The sequence below is a fragment of the Rhinolophus ferrumequinum genome, chromosome 24 (assembly GCF_004115265.2).
Source record: "Rhinolophus ferrumequinum isolate MPI-CBG mRhiFer1 chromosome 24, mRhiFer1_v1.p, whole genome shotgun sequence".
In the NCBI taxonomy this organism is placed as follows: Eukaryota; Metazoa; Chordata; class Mammalia; order Chiroptera; family Rhinolophidae; genus Rhinolophus; species Rhinolophus ferrumequinum.
Genome location: NC_046307.1, coordinates 1697995 through 1718523, shown reverse-complemented (window position 1 = coordinate 1718523; position 20529 = coordinate 1697995). Strand labels below are relative to the sequence as shown.

General features: G+C 53.6%; 1 protein-coding gene across 1 annotated transcript in view; it reads left to right on the top strand.

Moving 5' to 3' along the window:
* Window positions 1–527: 527 nt before the first annotated feature.
* Window positions 528–20529, top strand: part of WNT3A (Wnt family member 3A) — a 39918-nt gene continuing 19916 nt past the window's right edge. The window contains exons 1-2 of the mRNA XM_033095806.1: window positions 528–656; window positions 14226–14467. Coding sequence (XP_032951697.1) covers window positions 586–656; window positions 14226–14467 — 313 coding nt within the window. The 5' untranslated portion in view covers window positions 528–585. The remainder of the gene's footprint in view (window positions 657–14225; window positions 14468–20529) is intronic.

Here is a 20529-nt window from a genome sequence, read left to right as displayed (position 1 = left end):
ACGAACCCCACCTCAAAACCTCAGCAAGAAGACGGACAAAAGCGGCAGCCAAGCCACCATGAGGAAAGGGACAGAGCAGAGGGCGCGACAGAGCAGAAGCAGGAGCGAGTGCGGGGCAGAGCGTCCCACAAGGAGCACAGGGTGCGCGGGGTTTCAAACGCAGGATGCAGCCCCGGGGCTCGGAGGGGATGCCTGTCGACCACGCCGACCAGAGTCCGGACCAGCCGCTGGGAGGTCCCCGCTAACTGATAGCGCACCTCAAACACTCGGAGCACTAGCGCACCCCGCACACGCCGCGGTCGCGGGAGGGGCCAGAGCTCCGCCCGCCCCCTGCCCCGCCCGCCCCGCCCGGGCCCCGGCGGGCGCCCCCTGCGGCGGTGCCCCGCCCCCGCCGTCCCGCGCCGCCCCGGGCCCCGGCCCGCCGCCCGGTCGCCGGCCCACCTGGCGCAGCGCCGCCCTCGGAGTCCGCGCACCGGCGCACACCCGCGCACCCCGCGCACCCCGAGGCCGCAGGAGGGCCTAGCGCCGCCGCCCGCCAGCTCCCAGGGCCTGGCCCGCGCGGTGCCCGCGCTCTCCCGCCCGGCGATGGCCCCGCTCGGGTACTTCTTATTCCTCTACGGCCTGAAGCAGGCACTGGGCAGCTACCCGATCTGGTGGTGAGTGAGACTTCCTCGCGTTCGCCGCGGCCCCTGTGTGCCCCCAGCCGCCGTCCCCTCGGGCCGGTCCCGCGGTAGCCTGGAGCCCGCGCCCTGCACCTTCGACTCCGCGGGCTTCGGGCGGGTTGTTTCTCTTGGTGGCCACTTTCAACCTGTTCGGGCCGGGGCTGGGACTCGGGTGGCGGAGCTTCCGGAGGCATTGATCCTCGTACCCATAGGGGTCCCATGCGCCGGACGGGGCGAGCAGTGGACTGGGGAGAGCCAGGAAGAGGGTCTGAACCGAGGGCACGAACGTCTGGGCAGCCGGAATCCAAGAGAAGCCGGGAGGGCAAGCTGGGAAAGGGAGATTCGCCAGAGGCTTTCCGTAAGGACGGTGTCTTACAAACACACACACACACACACACACACACACACACACACCTTAAAACAAAGTCGTGAGACAAGACCGAACAGCTCGGGGCAGCGCAGTTACGTAAAGACAGCGGGGACCGGCCGGGAGCGGCGGGCTCACTGGGGCCAGCGCTCGGCCCTCCGCGCCTCCTGCCGCTGTCCCGGCTAGGGTGTCCCGAGGAGCCCACCCTGAGAGCTTCTGCCTGGACCTCAATGACAAGGAGGGGCTGCTGAGAGGTACAAAGGGAGAGAGCGTCAAGTTTGAGGTTTCCTGAATGAGAGGCCCCGGAACCCACCTCTCAGAGGGCTGGGGCGCTCTGTCCTCCGCCCCAGACAAGGCACGTTCCCGTGAGACCGTGCTAAACCTGGCGATGGAAGCGCAGACAAACCGAGGGAAGGGTCCCGAGAGTCTACTGTACATATGTGGGGAGGGGACCCAGAGTTACTCTCCCTCGGGGCATCTTATTAGGCAGAGCCCCCACAGGTCAGGGCCACTCCAGCCCCACTGTGGTGAAAGCGGGCGCCGAGGGGCCGGGGCGCGCCGCTGGAGGAAACCCAGAGTTGGAGAGAAGCCTCCCCACACACTTGCGCGCGCGCGCATACACACTCTCCCAGGAATCCTCTCCGACGGCTTGCCTGGAATTATAATAATTACGCCGAGGGGAAGGGGGAGAACCAGCGAGCCGAAGTACATCTAATCCGATAATAATTTTTCTCTTCGAGATGGTTCAGGAGTGGGGGCGCCCGGGGTGCGGACGCGGGTCCAGGCGCAGCCCGGCTGGGCGGGGCGGGAGGGGGCCCGGGCGGGTCCTAAGGCCTGGGAGAGGCTACACCGAGGCCAGTTCACGCTTGGGTGATCCCTGTGCGCCCCGCACCCGCGAGGCACCTGTAGCCCCCGTCGCCCTCCGAGCGCCGGCTGCGGCGGGCGTGCTTCGGACGCAGGGACATTGACGCCAGCCCAGCCGGACGCGGGGGAGCCGGGGAGCGCGTCCAGAGGGCCCCACGGCCGCCAGCTCCCGGGCAGGCTTCTAATTAGAACCGCCGCCGCATTCCTGGGCTCAGGAGGAAGCGCCTTCGCCCCCGTGCTCCTCCCATAAAGAGCTCTGTCACCAGCCTCCTGGCTACCCCACGCAGTGAGGGCTTTGTCCTGTTGGCCCAGAGGGTCCCTGGCCTTGCTCCCCACAATACGCATGTGCCACTCTTTTCACCTGGGCCGTATATGTTTCGTCTGAGTGGACCCTGATCCGGCCTTCTCCAGGTGAGCGGAAGGGTTCTCTAACTGCACTGCCGCTCAGCACTCACCCAAGTGTGTGGGGAGGCTTCTCTCCAACTCTGGGTCTCCTCCAAGCAAGTGTCTAGGGTCCCAGAAGGTAGGGGTGCCATGGAACCCCACTTTGCTCGCACATTCAGTGATTCTGTTTCCTGAGAAGTGTGTCTGGGTACAACTCAGGGCTCCTTGGGAACCAGCGATTGCCCCTGCTGCACCCTCTCTGTCCCCAGGCCAGCTAGACAAGGAGGGAAGCCATCTCCCCACAGCGTACGCAGGCAGAACAGAGAGGAGGGCTCAGAGAAAGACGCCGGTTTAATAGCAGGGAAGGCCTCTATCTTCACGCCCCACCTGGCACAGCTTTCACAGGTGGCTCCTCCTTTCTCCTGCCCCCCCCCAGGATCTGATGGACCCTCCCTTCCTAACTTCTCACCTTCATGCTCAGCCTCCCTAATTGGCTGTTCTGTTTCACCCTCCCTCCCCACTGCGCCATCCCTTTTCACCCCCCTCACCCCAGCACCTCGCATATGAAAGTGAAAGTGACTGGGGACTTCCTCACCTGAGGAAACAGCCCAAATCGGGAGTAATTAGGCTTTTGAAGTTGAGGTGGCTCTTGGTGGGAGGGTAGCAGGAGAGGAGGAGTTGGTGCTGGCCCTGTGGTAATTTGAAGGGCCACCATCTCCGCAGTACCATCTAGGGGTATCCTTCACCCACAATACCGATACCTGAGGTCCAAAAGCAGAGATCATCTTAAGAGACCTCCAGGAGCATGTATTCCTGTGTGACAGAGGAAAGTGGAGACCCAGAGAAGGGATGGGGCCTGGGCACCTGACCCCATGGCCAGTGCTTCCCTTCACACTCCTCACCAGGCTGCATTCCTGTGAAATCAGAGTTGAGCAGAGGGCTCCTGTGAACACAGGACAGGCATCAGAGTAAAGGGGCCCTGAGGAGCACAGACCTCTGGAGAGCAGCCCCACTTCCGTGGGCATGGCATCCCTTGCTGTGCTTTGGGCACCTTCCTCCCACTTCCCATGTCTGGGCTGATGGCATCTTGTAGCCACCCCCACCCGCACCCCACCACGTGGCCTAACCTGCGTTCACACTGCCCAGAGGTACTGCCCTGCCTTCACCTGCATGGAGAACCTGGCCTCGCTTTCCCGGTCAGGACTGCCTTCCCGCTGCCTAGCCCCTCACCAGTCCCTGCTGGCCGAAGGCTCCCTAGCACAGAGTCTGTGCCTTGGAGCACATGTCACTCCAGCTGGTAGAGCAGTGCGTTGTGAATCTGAGTCCAGACTTCTGCCCCCCTGGGATAACTCAGCGGCTGGGATGTGCTCCCTGCCTCTCCCTCCTCTCCCAACCTCCTCACCCTCCTCCCCAGACCCTGCCCAGCCCCCCACACACATGCCCTCCTGGGCATGCAGGCACCAGCTAAGAGCACGTGCCCAGCCCTCCCTTCCCTTCTAGCCCCTAAGGAAGGCTATCACCTGCCCCCTTTCCAGAAGGAACCACCTCTATGATGGCCCTCCCCCATGAGGGCCACACAGGCTCCTGGCACACAAGGTCTGCTCGTCCCGGGGAAGTGGGGGAAGGGAGGAGGACACAGGTCTCCCTCAGTGGGCCCCACTGTTTATGGGGTGAATGTGTGTTGAGTTCCGAGGCAGGTGAAAGAGCGTTCTGGAGGCGCTGCCTGGACCCACAGCCTCAATTAGGGCAAGGAGGAGGAGGAGGAGGGCTGAGCAAGGCTCTGAGGCTTCTCAGACAGGGAGCTGCATCTCCGTGTGCCTGCCCCAGGGTTGGGCTTGCCCCTGCCTCCCTCCAATTCTTCTTTCTCCCTCTGTCCTGTGTCTCTGTCTGTCTGTCTTTCTCTCTATCTCTCTGCCACTGTGCCTGGTGATGGCAGTAGCTAGCATATCTCTGTCCCTGTCTCTCTGTCTGTCTCTATGTGTGTCTTTGTTTCTTTCTGTCTCTCTCTGTGCCTCTGACTGTCCCTTTCTCTCTCTGTCTCTCTGTCTTTCTGTGTCTCTCTTTGCACCCCTGAGGCTGGTGACGGTGGTAGCTAGCCTTTAAAACTAGAGCGATCCAAATGCCTGCTGACCCCCATCCCAGTGTTGTAGGATCTTGGGGTGCTGGGAACAGCATTCTCCCACAGAACCACCAACGGACATTCTTTTACCGAGGGGCAGTGTCAGATGGCCACAGGTCAAACTCTATATGGCCAGAACCCTGGTTTCACCCACCAAGTCAGACGTCCCTCATCTTGACCCCTTGGCAGCCCACCGTGTCGCACTCTCACATCCGTCCCTTTGGCTTGGCCGCCTGAACACTCTGGCCTCTGTCTGGGGCTTGGAGCAGCAGCTTCTCCCAGGCAGGCTGTCCTCCGTTTTGCTGGGCTTGTTATCAATTTTCATAAAGTGATTTTCTGTTTTATGTGCATAAACCTGCTAGAATCTTTTGTCGGGGGGAGTGGAGGGGGGCAGGAGGTCTACATACCGGAGGAGGAGCAGTGTCAGAGGGGTTGTAAATCGCACTCTCCACAGTGGGTCCCCCATGCAAGTCTCCAGCCTGCAGGACTGGAAGCGCCTGGTCCCGGAGGGGCCCTGCCACCACCCTGCAGGTGTGGCCCAGGACGGAAAACAGGGCCAGGATGTGACACCTGTCCGTGCAAGTATCAGTTACACGTAGAGTGTGGTCCATAGGGCAGAGCCCATCCACAGTTGTCCATGAAGAAATAAGAACAGAAATTGAAAATATGTGTGTGGGGACATCCCGGCAGTGCTAGCACTGCAGCATTTTTATAGGTTTTATAATGGATTGGAAGTTCAAAACAAAACAAAACCAAAAAACCTCAAATGCAGGTTGCTCTCTAGCAAGTTTGAAAAGCACCTATGTCTGCCTCAAGCCCAAAGCCCCCACAGCAGGCAGCCCTGGGACCACCGCCCCTTTGCTTTGCCACCCAGCACTGCACTTGGATTTGTGAAGTAAATCAAGACCTTGTATTTGCCCCCTTTATGAGAGTACAGTTGGAGGATGGAGAAGTGACAGGAGCCCCCACTGATGTGCTGGGTCTGAGAGGCAGTCAGGGGCTGCTGGCAGCCTGGAGGTGGATTTTGGCTCAGGGTAGAGCAGGCTCCCTGATCTGAGAGGAGCACTGGTGCCTGCGAGGTGGTAGGCTGCCCTTCCCTGGACGGGTGGAAACACAGGCCAAGGAAGAGACAGCCGGATGCCATGGGGGCCCACGGACGTCTGGGGTTCACGAGCCCTCCCCCCATGGTCACCTCTGCAGCTGACAGTCCTCCCAGTAATTCCCCTAAACTCCACCAGGCGCAGTCAGCAGGTCGGTGTGTTTATTCAACGGTTGGTGTCAGACATGCACTGTACTCGGTGGGCCTTGCAAAGATGCCTGGCGTGACAGCAGCCACAACCCTGCCTGGCGCACCCATGCTGGGCTGGACACAGAACCCAGAGGGTCGCAGGTCATGGGGAACAAGGCCCTGGCCAGGCTGCCTGCTCCCAGTTCAACCTGTCCGTCCTTTCATAGAATTGTCACAGGACAGTCCATACATCACCAGCTGTGAAATCCCATGAGGGGATCCATTCTTCTTCCCTTTTTGGCCCTTCACTCCTTGAAGTTGCTGGTCAGATTTTGTTGAATGAACAAATGAATGAATGAACGAATGAACCAATGGAATCTTTCCTATAAAAAACAGAAGGCATATGAAGTGGCCTAAGCAGTGGGGGACATGAGAACACAGCTGAATGTTTTTACAGCCCCCTCACTGAGTTCTCAGCTCTGGAGCTGGGTGCCCATGATGCACCAGGCAGAACTGCCTCAGTCTCCCTTTTGGCCTCCCCAGGTGACACCCTGGAGGTGTTTCACGCTTTGGCGCTTCTACATTCCTTCCCCGACGAAACGTGCCGCTGCCGCCCAGGGAAGCGGGCAAATGCTTGGCCGCGGGCATGGGAGCCTCTGCCCGCCTGCTGAGACTTGCTCAAAGTATGTGTCAGTAATCCCGGCTGGCCTAGTGGGGTGGGGGGTGCTGGGAGGGCTGCAGGCAGGGCCATGCGGCTGGGCAGGGAAGGGTGGGTCCTGGGACCCCTCCCCACAGGCCCTGCCTGTGTAGGTGTTCTATCTCTGGGGGAGGGGTCATTCAGGTGCAAGAGAGCAAGAGGAAGAGGAGACTTGCGGCCCTTCCTGGGGTCCCCTAGGTGGGCAGAACCTGGAGGGTCTTGGGGCAGGTCAGCACCTGTGGGGAGTCTCCTGGACAGCTCCACCCAGAGGGACAGAACCTGCCTGTCAAGCTGGGCAATGATCCACTTGCAAGGCGACCAGCCCACACACACGACCTCAGGTGTCAGGACAGGGTCCTTGTTCTGCCTGTGAAGAGGCCCTGATGGTAGAAGACAGCGATCCCAATGGGACAGGTGCTCTGGAGGCTTCATGCATCACCAAGGGGGAGATTCCCAAGACAAAGCAGGACCCTCTGTGGCAGGAGACCCTGCAGGGTAGGCAGCAGAGGCCCCATTTGGACCTCCTTGTTCCCCCAGGGCCTGGGCAGAGCTCTGTGCCCACTCTGTGCCCTCAAAGGACAAGAGAAGACATGGCCTTGCCCTCCAGGAGAGGTACCTCACGGTCCAGACATGGCAGGACATGTGCCAGGAAGTGGCGAGCTTTGGCACAAAGAAAGGGTAGCCAGCGGGACTGGGGAAGAGGTGGCCTGATGATGTGGGGTAGAATGTGCCCCAGGCTGCCAAGGTGCAACGGACCCACCTCCCCGCTGGTCACCTACTTCTGGGACCCTCGGATAGAATGTGGCCCACTGCCTCCTGGGACAGACAAGGAAACTGAGGTCCAGGAGTAGAAAGACAGAAACAGTTAAACCAGTGAACGATGGCAGAGCTGGTTGTCCATGTCTTGCCCTCCAGGCCCAGCCCATATTTGTTGAATTTTGCTGCAAAATAAAAACAAATCAGTATTCAAGAAACCTGAGAGCCTGCCACCCATCCAGACTCAGGGTAGAGCACCGCCCAGACGGTGCACAGGGCCAGCCTCTCTCACTGGGAATCCATCCTCTGCCCAGAGCCTCTTCAGTCCCCTGGCCCCTTGGCCAAATTATGGTAAAACCCACGTGGTGAAGGCCATCAGCCAGGCTGGGTTCCAGGCGGTCTGCTCCTCTGCGTGTCACAGCCAGTGCTGCCTCTATCCTAAGCAAGGCCGCCTGGCGAGGCGCCCGGACTTTCAGCACCGTTGTCCTCATCAGGAGTGAAGGAGGGAGGGGGGGAAACCACGAGTGCGTGCGGCAGGCGTGGTTCACGTGGCTCCAGCCACAGGCTGCAACCCAGCCTAGGGGCCACTTTGCACATGGTATGTTCTGGGCTGGACGTGATGCCCCTCCCCCCCACCAAAAAAAGACAAGTCTGTCATTTCACTGACTTAATATTGTGGGTTCTTTTCATTTCACTCACACGTTTTTCATGGTAACAAAGACTGCACAAAGCAGTTTGTGTCCATTAAGCATTTTCTGCACCTCTGGGGCCTTCTCAGGAATGGTGCTAGCAGATACTCGAGCCCGTCGTGTGGACGTGTTATGATCTGACTGTTGGCCCCTTGTGCAGTGTGGACAGCTCTGCAGGGAAGGTCTCTCCTGAGCTGGGACCCCAGATAAAGGCTCGGGGCTCGGGGTGGGGGAAGGAGTGACACACCCGAGGGAGCATTCAGTGTGGCACATTCTGATTTGGAGAGGCCTGTGGGGACATTGGGGTATGATGTCCAGCTGGGCAGTTAAAATTCTAGCCCCTCTTCTGGGTGGTGGCTGAAGTTGAAGATAAGAGTGCTTGCTGGGCTGCCATCCTACACTGCGGGTTGGCAGCAGGAAGGGAAGCACAGGCATCTTCACCGGCTGAATCGTGCAGCCTCTTGCCCTCATGCCCCTGTGACTCCCAGTCCCCAGGACCAAAGTCCTGGGAGCCATCAAGGCAAGGTGACTAACCCCTAACCCCCGAGGTGACCATCGGCTGGAGCATCCTGCAATGACGATGGCTGTGAGCAGGACGGGATGCATGGTGTCCCTGAGGCAGGGTCAGGACCTCACTGTGACCTGGGTTAAAAGTGGTGGCAGATTTGGGTCCCACCACCAGCATTCACCTGGATACCACCATCTATCATGTGAGTCAGGCCCCTCCTGTCCTTGTCTGGACCCGCTTGCACACCTGTGCCGCGTGTGAGGGAGTAAGGGAAGGTTGGAATATTAACCTGAAGCCTAGAGCCCAGACAAGAGCTCAGTGCAGACTTGGAGGGTTGATGAGGCCAGGCCCACGCTGTGACCCTTTCTGAAAACCTCTTGGCAGCGCTGGATAGAGACCCCGGTCTGTCTCCTCCAAGCGGAGGAGCAGGCTGTCAGCACTCAGCTGGACATCTCCATCTCCCTTCCTGCCGTACTGCTCCTGGAACGTTCACTCCTGGAGATCCCTCCTCCTGTTGACACCTCTGCTCATTGCTGGTTCCAGGACGCTGGGGTGGAGGGAAGTTCATGGCCATCCTGTGGAGAAGACTAGGCCTTGTGGGGCCGGGGTTCATGCCCAGTCGTGCTCCTGACCTGAATCAGATGCCACCTCTCCAGATCTAACTGCAGCTGCATTCTCAAAGGCAGCATGGAAGGCTCTGGAAGACTCCTCGGGGTTCTCCTTGCCCAGAGGAAGGCTTTGCAGCCCCAGGACTCAGAGCCGGACGCACCTTCCGTGACCCACGATCGGAACCCCATTCCCCGTGTGTGTTTCTGACTCGGCAGGTCCGGGGTGTCCAGGAACTCAAGCTTCTGACAAATCCTGTGGTGTACACGCTGCCAAGCCCAGAGCCACCCCCGGGAGAAGCCAGCTCTCGCCCAGCCATCTGGCATGCCAGCTGGGAAACCGAAGCACAAAGGGTCTCCCAGCTGCAGGCGAAGTTTGCTGGACAGGACGTGGCTACCACACAAGGCCCCTCTTGACGGTTCCATGATGGGAATGAGATCTATGGGGTTAGTGGTGGTTACTAGGCTTTGTTTATTGATTTGATGTGTATCTTACTCATCATGGAATTGGTGTCCATGTCCCCCAAATTCATATTTTGAAGCTTTGACCCCTGATGTGACTGTGTTAGGAGGTGGGGCTTTGGGAGGTGATTAGAGGTCCTGAGGGCAGGCCCCCACAGTGGGATCAGTGTCCTTATGATGAGGAAATGACAGGAACTCACTCTGTCTGTTCTGTGAGGACACAGAGAAAAGGCAGCTGTCTGTTGGCTGGTGTCTTCCTCTAAGCCATGATTTCCTGGTTCAGGAGGTTCCTGGGTGCCACCACTCCAGGTTTTGTGGGTTGAAAGGAGACAAATAGTGGGCTGGTCTGAGCCCAAGGCCACACAGTTGACAGTGACAGGGCAGGCGGGACAGATAAGGGGTTGGGCAATGGTTAACAGCAGGCAAAGGCCCGAGCAAAGCCAGGGATAAAGAAGGAAAAAATAACCATCCGAGAGAGAGAGAGAGAGAGAGAGAGAGAGAGAGAGAGAGAGAGAGAGAGAGAGAGAGACCAGGATGTGACAGAGGTGATATTGGGGGTGCAGGCCTGGGGTAGGGGGAGTGGGAAGAGCTGTCTAAAGGTCTTGGTGAGTGGCCCATGAAGGCAGCAGTGGCTCAAAGCCTTGAGCTGCACATGGCAGGCCTGTCAGCCCATGATGTTCTGTCCCTTCGGGTCTGAGAGAGAAGCACCACGTTAGCAGGGCAGGAGGTAGGAATACGCCAGTCTGCACCACGTGACAAGCGACCAGACTCCGTGCTTCCACAGCACCCATTCACCAGCACACACTCTCCAGGGCAGGGTCTGGGTGGCTTGTCTGGCTTCCTTGCTCTTGCGAGGCCAAAATCAAAGTGTTGACCAGCGTGGAGAAGAACATGCTCCCAACTTCACCCAGCTGTCAAACTCAGGGCCTTGTGGTGGGGGGACCCACTGCCCATGTACTTGCAGCTGTGGGTCCAGTGGTTCTCAGCTCCTAGAGGCCACTTTCTGGTCTGGGGATGTGGCCCCTCCATCACAGAGCCAAAACAGCTCCGGGGTGGGGGGGGTCTGACTTCACTCCCAGCTAGAGGCTGTGCTGTGAAAGCACACATGTGGTTAGAAGAACTGGGGGTGGGGCCCCTGACTGACGTCTGCCATCCGCCAGAGGTCCTGCTGGTATCAAGGCGACCTGCCATTCGTCACAGTCTGGGCAGCAGGGTGGCGACTCTGGGGGCAATATCAGAGTTTGGGCTTGGTGGGAGGTGAGGTGGGGGACCCACGCACTGCCCCCCACAGCATGCGACCCCCTGCAGACACTCCAAGCAGCCTCAGTGCCAGTCCCTGTGAGGGGCTGACATCTCTCTGCACCCACCACTGACTGCAGTCGGGCTCGCCTTCACTTGTGAACAAGGCAGCAAACTGCAGCAGCATTTACGGTTTCTGTCACCAGGAGAAAGCAGATACTTTCATCTCAGATGACAGTCGGAGCAGAGATTACAAACCGCCCTCATGCTCTCAGCCCAAGTGTTGGCTCAGTAAAGAGGCACCTTCACAGCTGTCCCAAGCTTGTGCTGTGGCCATAAGTGTACGTCAGTCTGCTGTCTCCTTGTAAGTGTTTCTTCTCCTCTTGGTTCAGAGAGAGTTCCGTCCACCTGTCCCCATGCCGTGCCCACTCCCTTCATGCTCACATCTTGCATAACTGGCACGTTTGTCAGAGAGCCCACCCTGTGCAGTGCCACCAGCTACATGTGGCTGACCTCACCAGTCTCCGTGGATGTCCTCATGAACCTGTCCCACTTGGTGCTGCATCCAGTCCTTGGGCCACCCTCAGACAGGCTGGTACATGGTCATCCCAGGAGACTGAGCCCCTCGCAGCCGCTGCTGCAGGTGGAAGCTGCTCCGCACCATACCCTCCAGCCCTCAGCCCCAGACCAGAGACCCTGCTCCTCCTGGAAGGCTGCAGGAGGAGGGAATTACAGACCATGGTTTTCCAAGTACTGATTGACTGGGGACTGCTACCCTCTCCTCGGTTAGAAATCTGGGTCCTGGATGTGGGGGGCAGTGCTTACGCAATGTGGGTGTTTTTCCAGTGTGCAGTGTGGGTGCTTTAGTGAAATATAGGTGACACATGACATTGTGTGAGGTTCAGGTGTACAATGTGATGAATTTGGTACGTGGAGAAATTGCGAAATGATCATCACATAAGGTTAGTGGACACGTTTGGATTTTTTATATGATTTTTTTAAAAACCCAATTTATTCTTCAAAGCCCAGTCAAAATGTGGTGGCCTGATAAGCCCCTTTGGCTCTTCTCTGCCCCTCCCCCACTCATCACCAGTCCCACCCTCGTGAGAAGGGAGCTCCCCAGCTCTTGGCTCCCCTCCGGTAGGGTCTGCATTGCTCAGGCCCTCTTGGCCACCTGGCTCTTGGACAGAAAAACCTTTCTGGAAGCAACTCAAAGAACTAAAGGGGTGGTAGAAAGATCCAGCCAGGCTTGGTGGAGGGTGGAACAGCTGGAGCGGCATCTGGGCTGGCGGCCGCCGGCACCCTGGCCTCACTCAGGGAAGTGACGAGCCGGGGCCTGCCCCAAGGAGAGCTGAGAGGAGGCGGGTGGGAGCTGACTCAGCACCCCAGGGATGAACTGGGCAGAAGCTGTGAACTTGGGAGTCCTGCTCTGCTTTCCCTAGAGCGGTGGCCTGGGGCATGAAGGAGGCAGGGCAGGGCTTAGATGGCACAGGCTCTGTGCTCTCTGTGAGGGCTGTAGGGTTCTGGGGTGGGCACCTCATCCCTCCTGTACCCACACACACACTCAGAGTGCATCTTGGCCTTGCATCTGGTGGGGGGCCAGCTCCTTGAAACATGAAGACAGAGAGATGGAATCCTCTTTTTTTGTCTGAGTCTCCAAGTCAACAAGCATGTTCAACCAGTGAAGAGAAACCAACTCTGGAGTGAATTTGCTTCTAGTGAGAGATGGGCTTCCCTATGGGAGGCACTGTGGGAGCTGAGAAGGAGCCTGAGCCACAGTTGCTTCTCCCCAAACCCTGCTTCCTGGTGGGCCATCCGCCAGCTACGAGGTTCCCAGGGCCTCTGCCCCTGCATCCCTCCACTCACTATAGAGGACGTCTCCCCACCTTCATGCTGTGGTTCCAGGTCCCTAGCCCTTGGTGTGGGGCCCCCAGCACCTGATAGAGGGTCTTGCAGGATAGAGTCAGAAATGAGGACAGTCAGGGTCACTGAGAAAACGGACGCTGACCTCATCCTGGCCAGGCATAGCCATCCGCATACAACACACGTGTCAGTCCCTGGGGCCAGAACAAGGCAATCTAGTGGGTGGGTGGCATCAAAACCTGCTGAATTGGGCTGGACCAGAAGTGGAGGTGGTGAGGTTCTGAAGGAGAACCAGGGTGCGGGCATTTTGATCTCTCTTTATGGTTCTCTGTGTCCAAGTGGCCGAGAGTGGCAGAGGGCGTACAGCTTAGCCAAGGCCAGTCTCTCCCCACTGCCCCACTGCGTCCTCTTGTCCTCCCCCCACCCTGTGCTGTGGCACCAGGCCAGGCCTAACTTCTCAGCCTGGAGGCTTCACCCCTGAGGGCTGAGGCAGCTGACCTCAGCTCATCCTGCCATCCATCCACTGGGCTCATGCTCGTCCATTTGGAAGCCAAGCACCAGATTGGCACAAGGGGTCCCTGAGAGGTGATGAAGACAGCCCCTGTGGTTCCCACTCAGAGCTGTCCATGCAGGGCAGGTGCTGAGATGCAGAGGAATCAGGCAGAGCTCTGCCTACAAGAACCACCAACCATTGCAGAGATGCACACACCACGGCCGCAAGAAATCCACGGGCAGCAGGACTGCAGGGCACCACTATGGAGATGGATACATACAAAGGCAGCAGGACAATGGGGTACCCACTGTGGAGGTGGATGCGTCCAGGGCGGCAGGACTGTGCATCACCTGCCAGATGGAAGAAGCTCTTTCTTGCTCCTCCTGCCAAGAGGACCTTGTGGTTTTTGAAATTGAGGTGCAATTATGTACAGTAAAACGGACACAATTCAATTAGTTTGACACACAAATACATGGAATCAACACCCCCATCAAACACAGAGCACCTCTGTCTCCCTAGCCCACTGAGGTCCTGTGGAACTTTCCACAGGGACTGAAGTGTCCCACATTTCACCCAATACCATGGTAGCCTCAGACCACATGTGGCTGGCGTGACTGAGAAACCAAAATTTCTCTCTTTTTATGTCATTTTACTTAATTTAAATCCTTAGGCACCTAAGGTGAGTGGGAACTGTTCTGCAGCCTGAGAAACATTCTGTGTGCCGCCTTTGGTCAGCCTATAACCCGCCCCCACCCCCCACCCCGTGTGCATGAGGGAACCGCCACCCTGGTTTCTGTCCCTACCCACTATGCGGCCAGCTTTGGTCTCAGAGGAACCCAGATCACCCATCCGGCAGGCCTCTCTGCAGCCGCTCCTCTGTCCACTTCCACGTTACCCACACGTCAGCTGCACACGTGGGTGCTTCCAGGCTACACGTGTTTTTGTTTCTGTTGGGCTGGCACAGCAGGTGTGTGTTCAAGAGTGATTTTGTCCTGGGTGATTTAGCCGCTGCTACGCCCCTCCAGCTTCAGTCCCAGCTCAGCAGCCCCTACTCTGGGCAGCAGGAGGCCTCTGTCCTTCTTTGATTTACTTTCCAACACTCTGCAGGCATATCTTGATGTTTTGTGCTAAATCTCCAGGGTGGAAGCACGTCTTGCCCTGGAATACACAAGTGCCCCAAAGGAAAGGTACCCGTGTGCTCCCTCTGAGAGCAGGCCCAGCTCCTACTCCTGTTTCACAGGCTGGCAGGGCAGCTCTCCCACTAAGCAGGCCTTGCCCTCCTCCCCCAGGTCCCTGGCCATCGGACCCCAGTACTCATCCCTGGGCATGCAGCCCATTCTCTGCGCCAGCATCCCAGGCCTTGTACCCAAGCAGCTGCGCTTCTGCCGAAACTACGTGGAGATCATGCCTAGCGTGGCGGAGGGCGTCAGGATTAGCATCCAAGAGTGCCAGCACCAGTTCCGCGGCCGACGGTGGAACTGCACCACCATCAACAACAGCCTGGCCATCTTCGGCCCCGTGCTGGACAAAGGTATGCCTACCAGTGGAGACAGCAGCCTGTGGGTGCAGCAGGCCCAAGCCAGCTGCCCCACTCTGCCCTGGTGTCTCACCTGTCCCTGGGCAGGTGGGAAATGCTGCACAGACCTCATGATGTTAACATCTCTGACGTGGGTCCTTCCCATGGTTACTAGCTCTGGGAGGGTTCCTGGGGCTTGGGAAGGACATAGGATCATGCAGATTCCTCCTGCTTCCCTTCCCCAAAAGGAAATTGCATAGTTCCCAAGGGAACACTGCAGGCGTGCGCACACACACACACACACACACACACACACAAAAGGAGAGGGTTGGGGCCAAGAGGCACAAGAGGCAAAAGCTATCTAGGGCCCTGAAGCCAGGGGTTACTTGGGGAAGGAAAGGAAGATGAGGAGGGCTGGATGTTGGTTAACTTTTGGTGAAGAGCAAATTTTCACAAAACGTCATGGTTTAAACAATGATGATGTGTCGTACATCCCAACCGATCAGAGTGCAGCACCCACTGGCAGGCTTGGTCCCTGCCCCTCAGCTGGTCCCATTCTCTCACACGTCTGGCAGTTAACGCTGCTGTCAGCAGCAATACCTGCAAGTAGCCTCTGCATATGGCCTGGGCTCCCTTACGCTATGGTAGCTGGGCACCCTGGGCAAGTGGGGAGAGAGGGAGGTGGAGAAGACTCCTTTCACTTAGCAGAATGTTTCCAAGATTCATCCACACTGTAACATGTTCCAGCATTTCATTCCTTTTAATGGCTGAATAATATTCCACTGTATGGATAGACCACATTTTGTTATCCATTCATCACTGATGGACATTAGGGTTATTTCCACTTTTGGCCATTGTAAATTGTGCTGTTATGAACATTTCTGTGCAAGTATCTATTTGAATACCTGTCTTCAGGTAGACGAGTAGAATTGTTTGATCTCAGGATAATTCTATGTTTAAATTTTTGAGAAACCACCAAACTGTTTTCTACAGCAGCTGAACCTTTTATATTCCCACCAGCAATGCACGAGAGTTCCAGTTTTTTCCACATCCTCGTCAGCACATGTTATCTGTTTTCTTCTGTTATCTATCTGTTTTCTTTAGCCATCCCAGTGGATGCAAAATGATATCTCACTGTGGTTTTTATTTGCAGTTCCCTGATGGCTAATGATGTTGAGCATCTTCTTAGGGGGTGTTGGATATCTGTATATATTCTTTGGAAAAATGTCTATTCAAGTTCTTTGCCCAGTTTTTAATTGGATTGTCTTTTTGTTGTTGAGTTGTTAGAGTTTTTCATATATTCTGGACACTAGACAATCAGATATATGATTTGCAAATATTTTTTCCTATTTTGTAGGTTGTCTTTTCACTTTTGTGACAGTGTTCTTGATGTACTAAAGTTTTAAATTTTGATGAAGTCCAGTTTATTTATTTAGATGTCATATCAAAGTAAGCATTGACTAAGGTTACAAAAATTTACACCTATGTTTACTTCTAAGAGTTTCATAATTTGGCTCTTACATTTAATCTTTGAGCTAAATTGTTAATTTTTGCATATAGTGTGAGGTTGGGATCCAACTTCATTCTTTTGTATGTGGAAACCCAGTTATTCCATCACCATCTGTTAAACAATTTTTTCCTCGTTGAATGGTCTCGACACCCTTGTCAAAAGTCAATTGGCCATGGGTGTGTGGATTTATTTCTGAACTCTCAATTCCACTCCATTTGTCTATATGTGCATCCTTCTACCAATACCACACCATGTAGATCATTGTAGCTTTGTAGTATATTTTAAAGTTGGGAAGTGTAAGTTCTCCAACTTTGTTTTTCTTTTACAAGATTGTTTTGAATATCTGGGGTCCCTTCAAATTCCGTTTGAACTTTAGGATTAGATTTTCCACTTCTGCAAAAAAGCCTGTTGGGATTTTGATAGGGATTTCACTCAATCTGTTGATCACTTTGGGGAGTATGCCATCTTAACAATATTGAGTATTCCAATCCATGAACATGGGGTGTCTTCCATTTTTTTAGTTCTTCCTTAATTTTTTCAGCAATATATTGTAGTTGTCAGTGAACAAGTCTTGTACATCCTTGGTTAATGCATTCCTAAGTATATTCTCTTATTTAATACTATTGTAAATGGAATTTTTTTTCCATTTCGGATTGTTCATTGCTGATATATAGAAATACAACTGATTTTCGATCCTATATCCTGCAACTTTGCTTAATTTATTCATTAGTTCTGAGGGGTGTGTGTGTGTGTGTGTGTGTGTGTGTGTGTATGTGTGGATTTTTTAGAATTTTCTATATATGAGATCATGTCATCTATGAATAGAGACATTTTTTATTCTTCCTTCCCAATTTATATGCCCTTTATTTCTTTTTCTTGACTAATTGCTCTGGCTAGCACTTCCAGTACTCTGTTGAATAAAAGTGGTGAGAGTGGGCATTCTTGTCTTCTTCCTGATCATAGGGGGGAAACTTTCAATCATTCACCATTGAGTATTATGTGGGTTTGTCATTTATGCCCTTTATCATGTTGAGGAAATTCCCTTCTATTCCTAGTCTGTTGAGTGTTTTTATCATGAAAGGGTGTTGGATCATATCAAATGCTTTTTCTTCATCAATTAAAATGATCATGTGGTATTGCCTTCATTCTCTTAATGTGGTGTGTTAATGTTGGTTGATGTTCCTACAGTGAACCACACTCGCATTCTTGAGATAAATCCACCTTGGCCATGACGTACAATCCTTTTTAATCTGCTGGAAGATTTGGTTTGCAAGGATTTTGTTGAGGATTTCTGCATCAGTATTTATAAGTGATTTTGGCCTGTAGTTTCTTTTCTTGTCTTTGTCTGGTTTTTGGTAGCAGAGTAATGCTGAGCTCATAGAATGTGTTGGGAAATTTTTTGGAAGAGTTTGAGAATGATTGGTGTTGATTCTCCTTTAAATGTTAGATACAATTCACCAAGTTTGTTGGGAGGTTTTAAATTACTGATTCAACCTCTGGACTTGTTATAGACCTATTCAGATTTTCTATTTCGTCTTGAGTCAGTTTTAATAGTTTGTGTTTTTCTAGGAATTTCTCCATTTCATCTAGATTATCTTATTTCTTTACATGCCTCATAATTTTTATTGAAATCTATACATTTTGAACATTATAATATGGTAACTCAGGAAATCAGATACTTTCCCCCTCCTTAAGGTTTGTTGTGTTTGCTGTGAGTTGTGGTTGCTTGTTTGTTTAGTGACTTTTTAAAACTATTTTTAATGACTGTATTCTTTGTCATATGTGGTCTCTGAAGTATCTGTTTCTTTATCTTGTGGTCAGCTAGTGGTTTGGCAGAAATTTCCTTAATATCCTGGAGTAAAAAAAAAAAGGAAAAAAATACTCTTCTGGTCTTTGCAGATTGGCTTGTGTGCTGTGCACTCCTTCCATGTTAGCTAGTCTGCTCACAACTCTGCTTCAGTTTTGCTTTCTGTCAGCAAGGAACCTGGAGATCAGCTGGAGGTGAAAGCTTAAAACAGACAAATTCTTTGGGAACAATGTCCATTACTTTCCTTCCAGAACATTCTACCCACATGGGAACAATAAAGACTGCCATCTCAAGACATCACTGTGCCAGAGAGGCTGGTGGGCCAAGTAAAAACACCCCAAACTCTCCTACCTTGTCAGAGTCACCTTTCCTTGACTCAACATTTGCTTGATTGCTGAAAACCTTGAGCTCCTTTTCAGGGTTTTGACGATGTTGATTCTGACAGTTTTTGCTTGTTTTTTTCCATGTATCTCCAGAGGGACAGGCCCTTGGCACTCTCTACTCTGCCATTTTGCTGATGTCACACTGTATTGCCTTCTGAGACCTAATCTCAGGGGCTGTGAAGTGCCACATTTGTTGGTTGAGGCAGTTTCAAAGGTTCTAGGGTAGGGGACACAAACCCTACTGCTTGATGTCATGTCAAGGTTGCCTTGGGAGATGAGCATAAAGGATGGGATGTACACTGGTGCAGTTGCCTCCAGAATGCAGAGGAAGGAAGGGAGGAGAACAAGAGATGACTGGGAGGAAGATGCACCAGGCCCTGGGACTGCTGGCATGTGTGGGGCAGGAGCCAGCTGAAGAGGGATCCTGAGAGTGCAGCTGAGTGTTGCATTGAGGGCTGGTGGGGCCTGACAGTGTTTGTTCAAGGGCCCAGGACTCCCTAGTGTCAGGTGGTCATGACCATCCTCTTCAGATGGGCCCATGTTCTCTGGAGCAGAGATGGTCATACCATGTGACCTTGACCAGCAAGTCAGCTCACTTCCTTGAGCGTCAGCATCCCCATCTATAAAATGGGAGAATAATTGCTACTCAGCCAACTTCACAGAGCTACTGGTCAGGGTAACTACACAGCAGCTCCCCACGGGGATGGCCACTGCTGTGCATGGGAGAAGTTAGGTCCATAGGGCAATGTGGCACATCAGGCGTGTGAAGACATTTGTGTGAGTCTGTGTGTGTGCGTGCATGTGCATGTGTGTATGCATATGTATCTGTACATGTATGAGTGTGTGGTGCATGTGTGCATGCATTTGTGTGTATTGCATGGGTGTGCATGTACGTGCCTTGTTTGAGCATGTGTTTGCATGTGTGTAGTGTGTGCATGTGTGTAATATGTGCATGTGTATGGTGTATGTATGTGTGTGATGTTTATGTGCCAGTATATGTTTAGTGTGTGCATATACATGTGTGGTATATGCAGGCATGTGTATGTGCACGTGTGTGCAAGTGTGCATGCCTACATTGTGTAGTGTATAGCTGTGTGTGCATGTGTGTGCACGAGCATGTGTGTGGCATATATGAGCAAGCATGTATATGGTGCAGTTGTTGCCTGTGTGGGTCCCATGCTGAGCCTTGGTGTTGTGGGGCAAGGAGGCATGTTCAACATTTGCACCATGGCCAGGGGGCCCCAGACAGGGCCTGGTGCCATCTGGATTCCTGGCTCCAAAGCCCAGATAAAGGCGCTTAGGTTTCCACTCCCCTAGGTGAGAAGGAAATAGCTGGATTTGGGGAATAAGGCAGAAGCCTGTTCTACCTGAGAAGGCTGCCATTCGGTGGTAGAGGAAAGCTGTCTTGGATGGGATTAGACCCCACCTGGAAGCCGGGGAGGAAAGTGTGGATTTATTTCTGGGCTCTGTTCTATTCCATTGGTCCACATGTCTAGCCTACTGATGCCTGTGCCGTGCCATTTTAATAACCATAGTAAGTTTTGAAATCGGGAAGTGTGAGTCCTCCAACTTTGTTCTGCTTTTCCAGGCTTGTTTTGGCTATTTGGGGACCTTTAGCATCCCATATGAATTTTAGTATCAGCTGGTAAGTTTCTGCAAAAAAACTTGGATCTTTTTTCTTTAATTGGGGAATATTAGGCAACAGTGTGTTTTTCCAGGACCCATCAGCTCCATGTCAAGTCGTTGTTTTTCAATCTAGTTGTGGAGGGTGCAGCTCACTGGCCCATGTGGGAATCGAACTGGCGACCTTGGTGTTATGAGCACTGTGCTCTAGCCAACTGAACTAACTGGCTGCCCCGGGAATTGTTTTCTTAATCTCATGTTTGGATTGTTCATTGCTGGTGTAAAGAAACACAGTTGGTTTTTATTGATCTCATACTCTATAACCTTGCTGAAGTTTTATCAGTTCTGATAGATTTTGGGGGGCATTTCTTAAAATTATAAGTTTGGGTTTGTCATTTACTAGTAGAGACTGTTTTCACTTTTCCTCTCAGTCTGGATGCTCTTTATTTCTTTTTCTTGCGCAGTTGCCCTAGCCGGAGCCTCCAGAACAATGTTGGAGAGCAATGGGCAGAGTGGGCACCCTGATTTCCCCCTGATCTTAGAGGGGTATCTTTCGGTGCTTCACCACTGGTATGTTAGCTGATTTTACATGTCTCCATGTGAGGATTCCACTCACATGAATAGGTAACATGGGAGAGTTTTGATATACTATGTCTTTTGAGTCTGTATTTTTTTCTGAGTTACATGTGCCAAAAATCACATAGCAATCTATCATCAAACAGTTTTAAAAATCTATCAGCTAGTGACTCAGTTG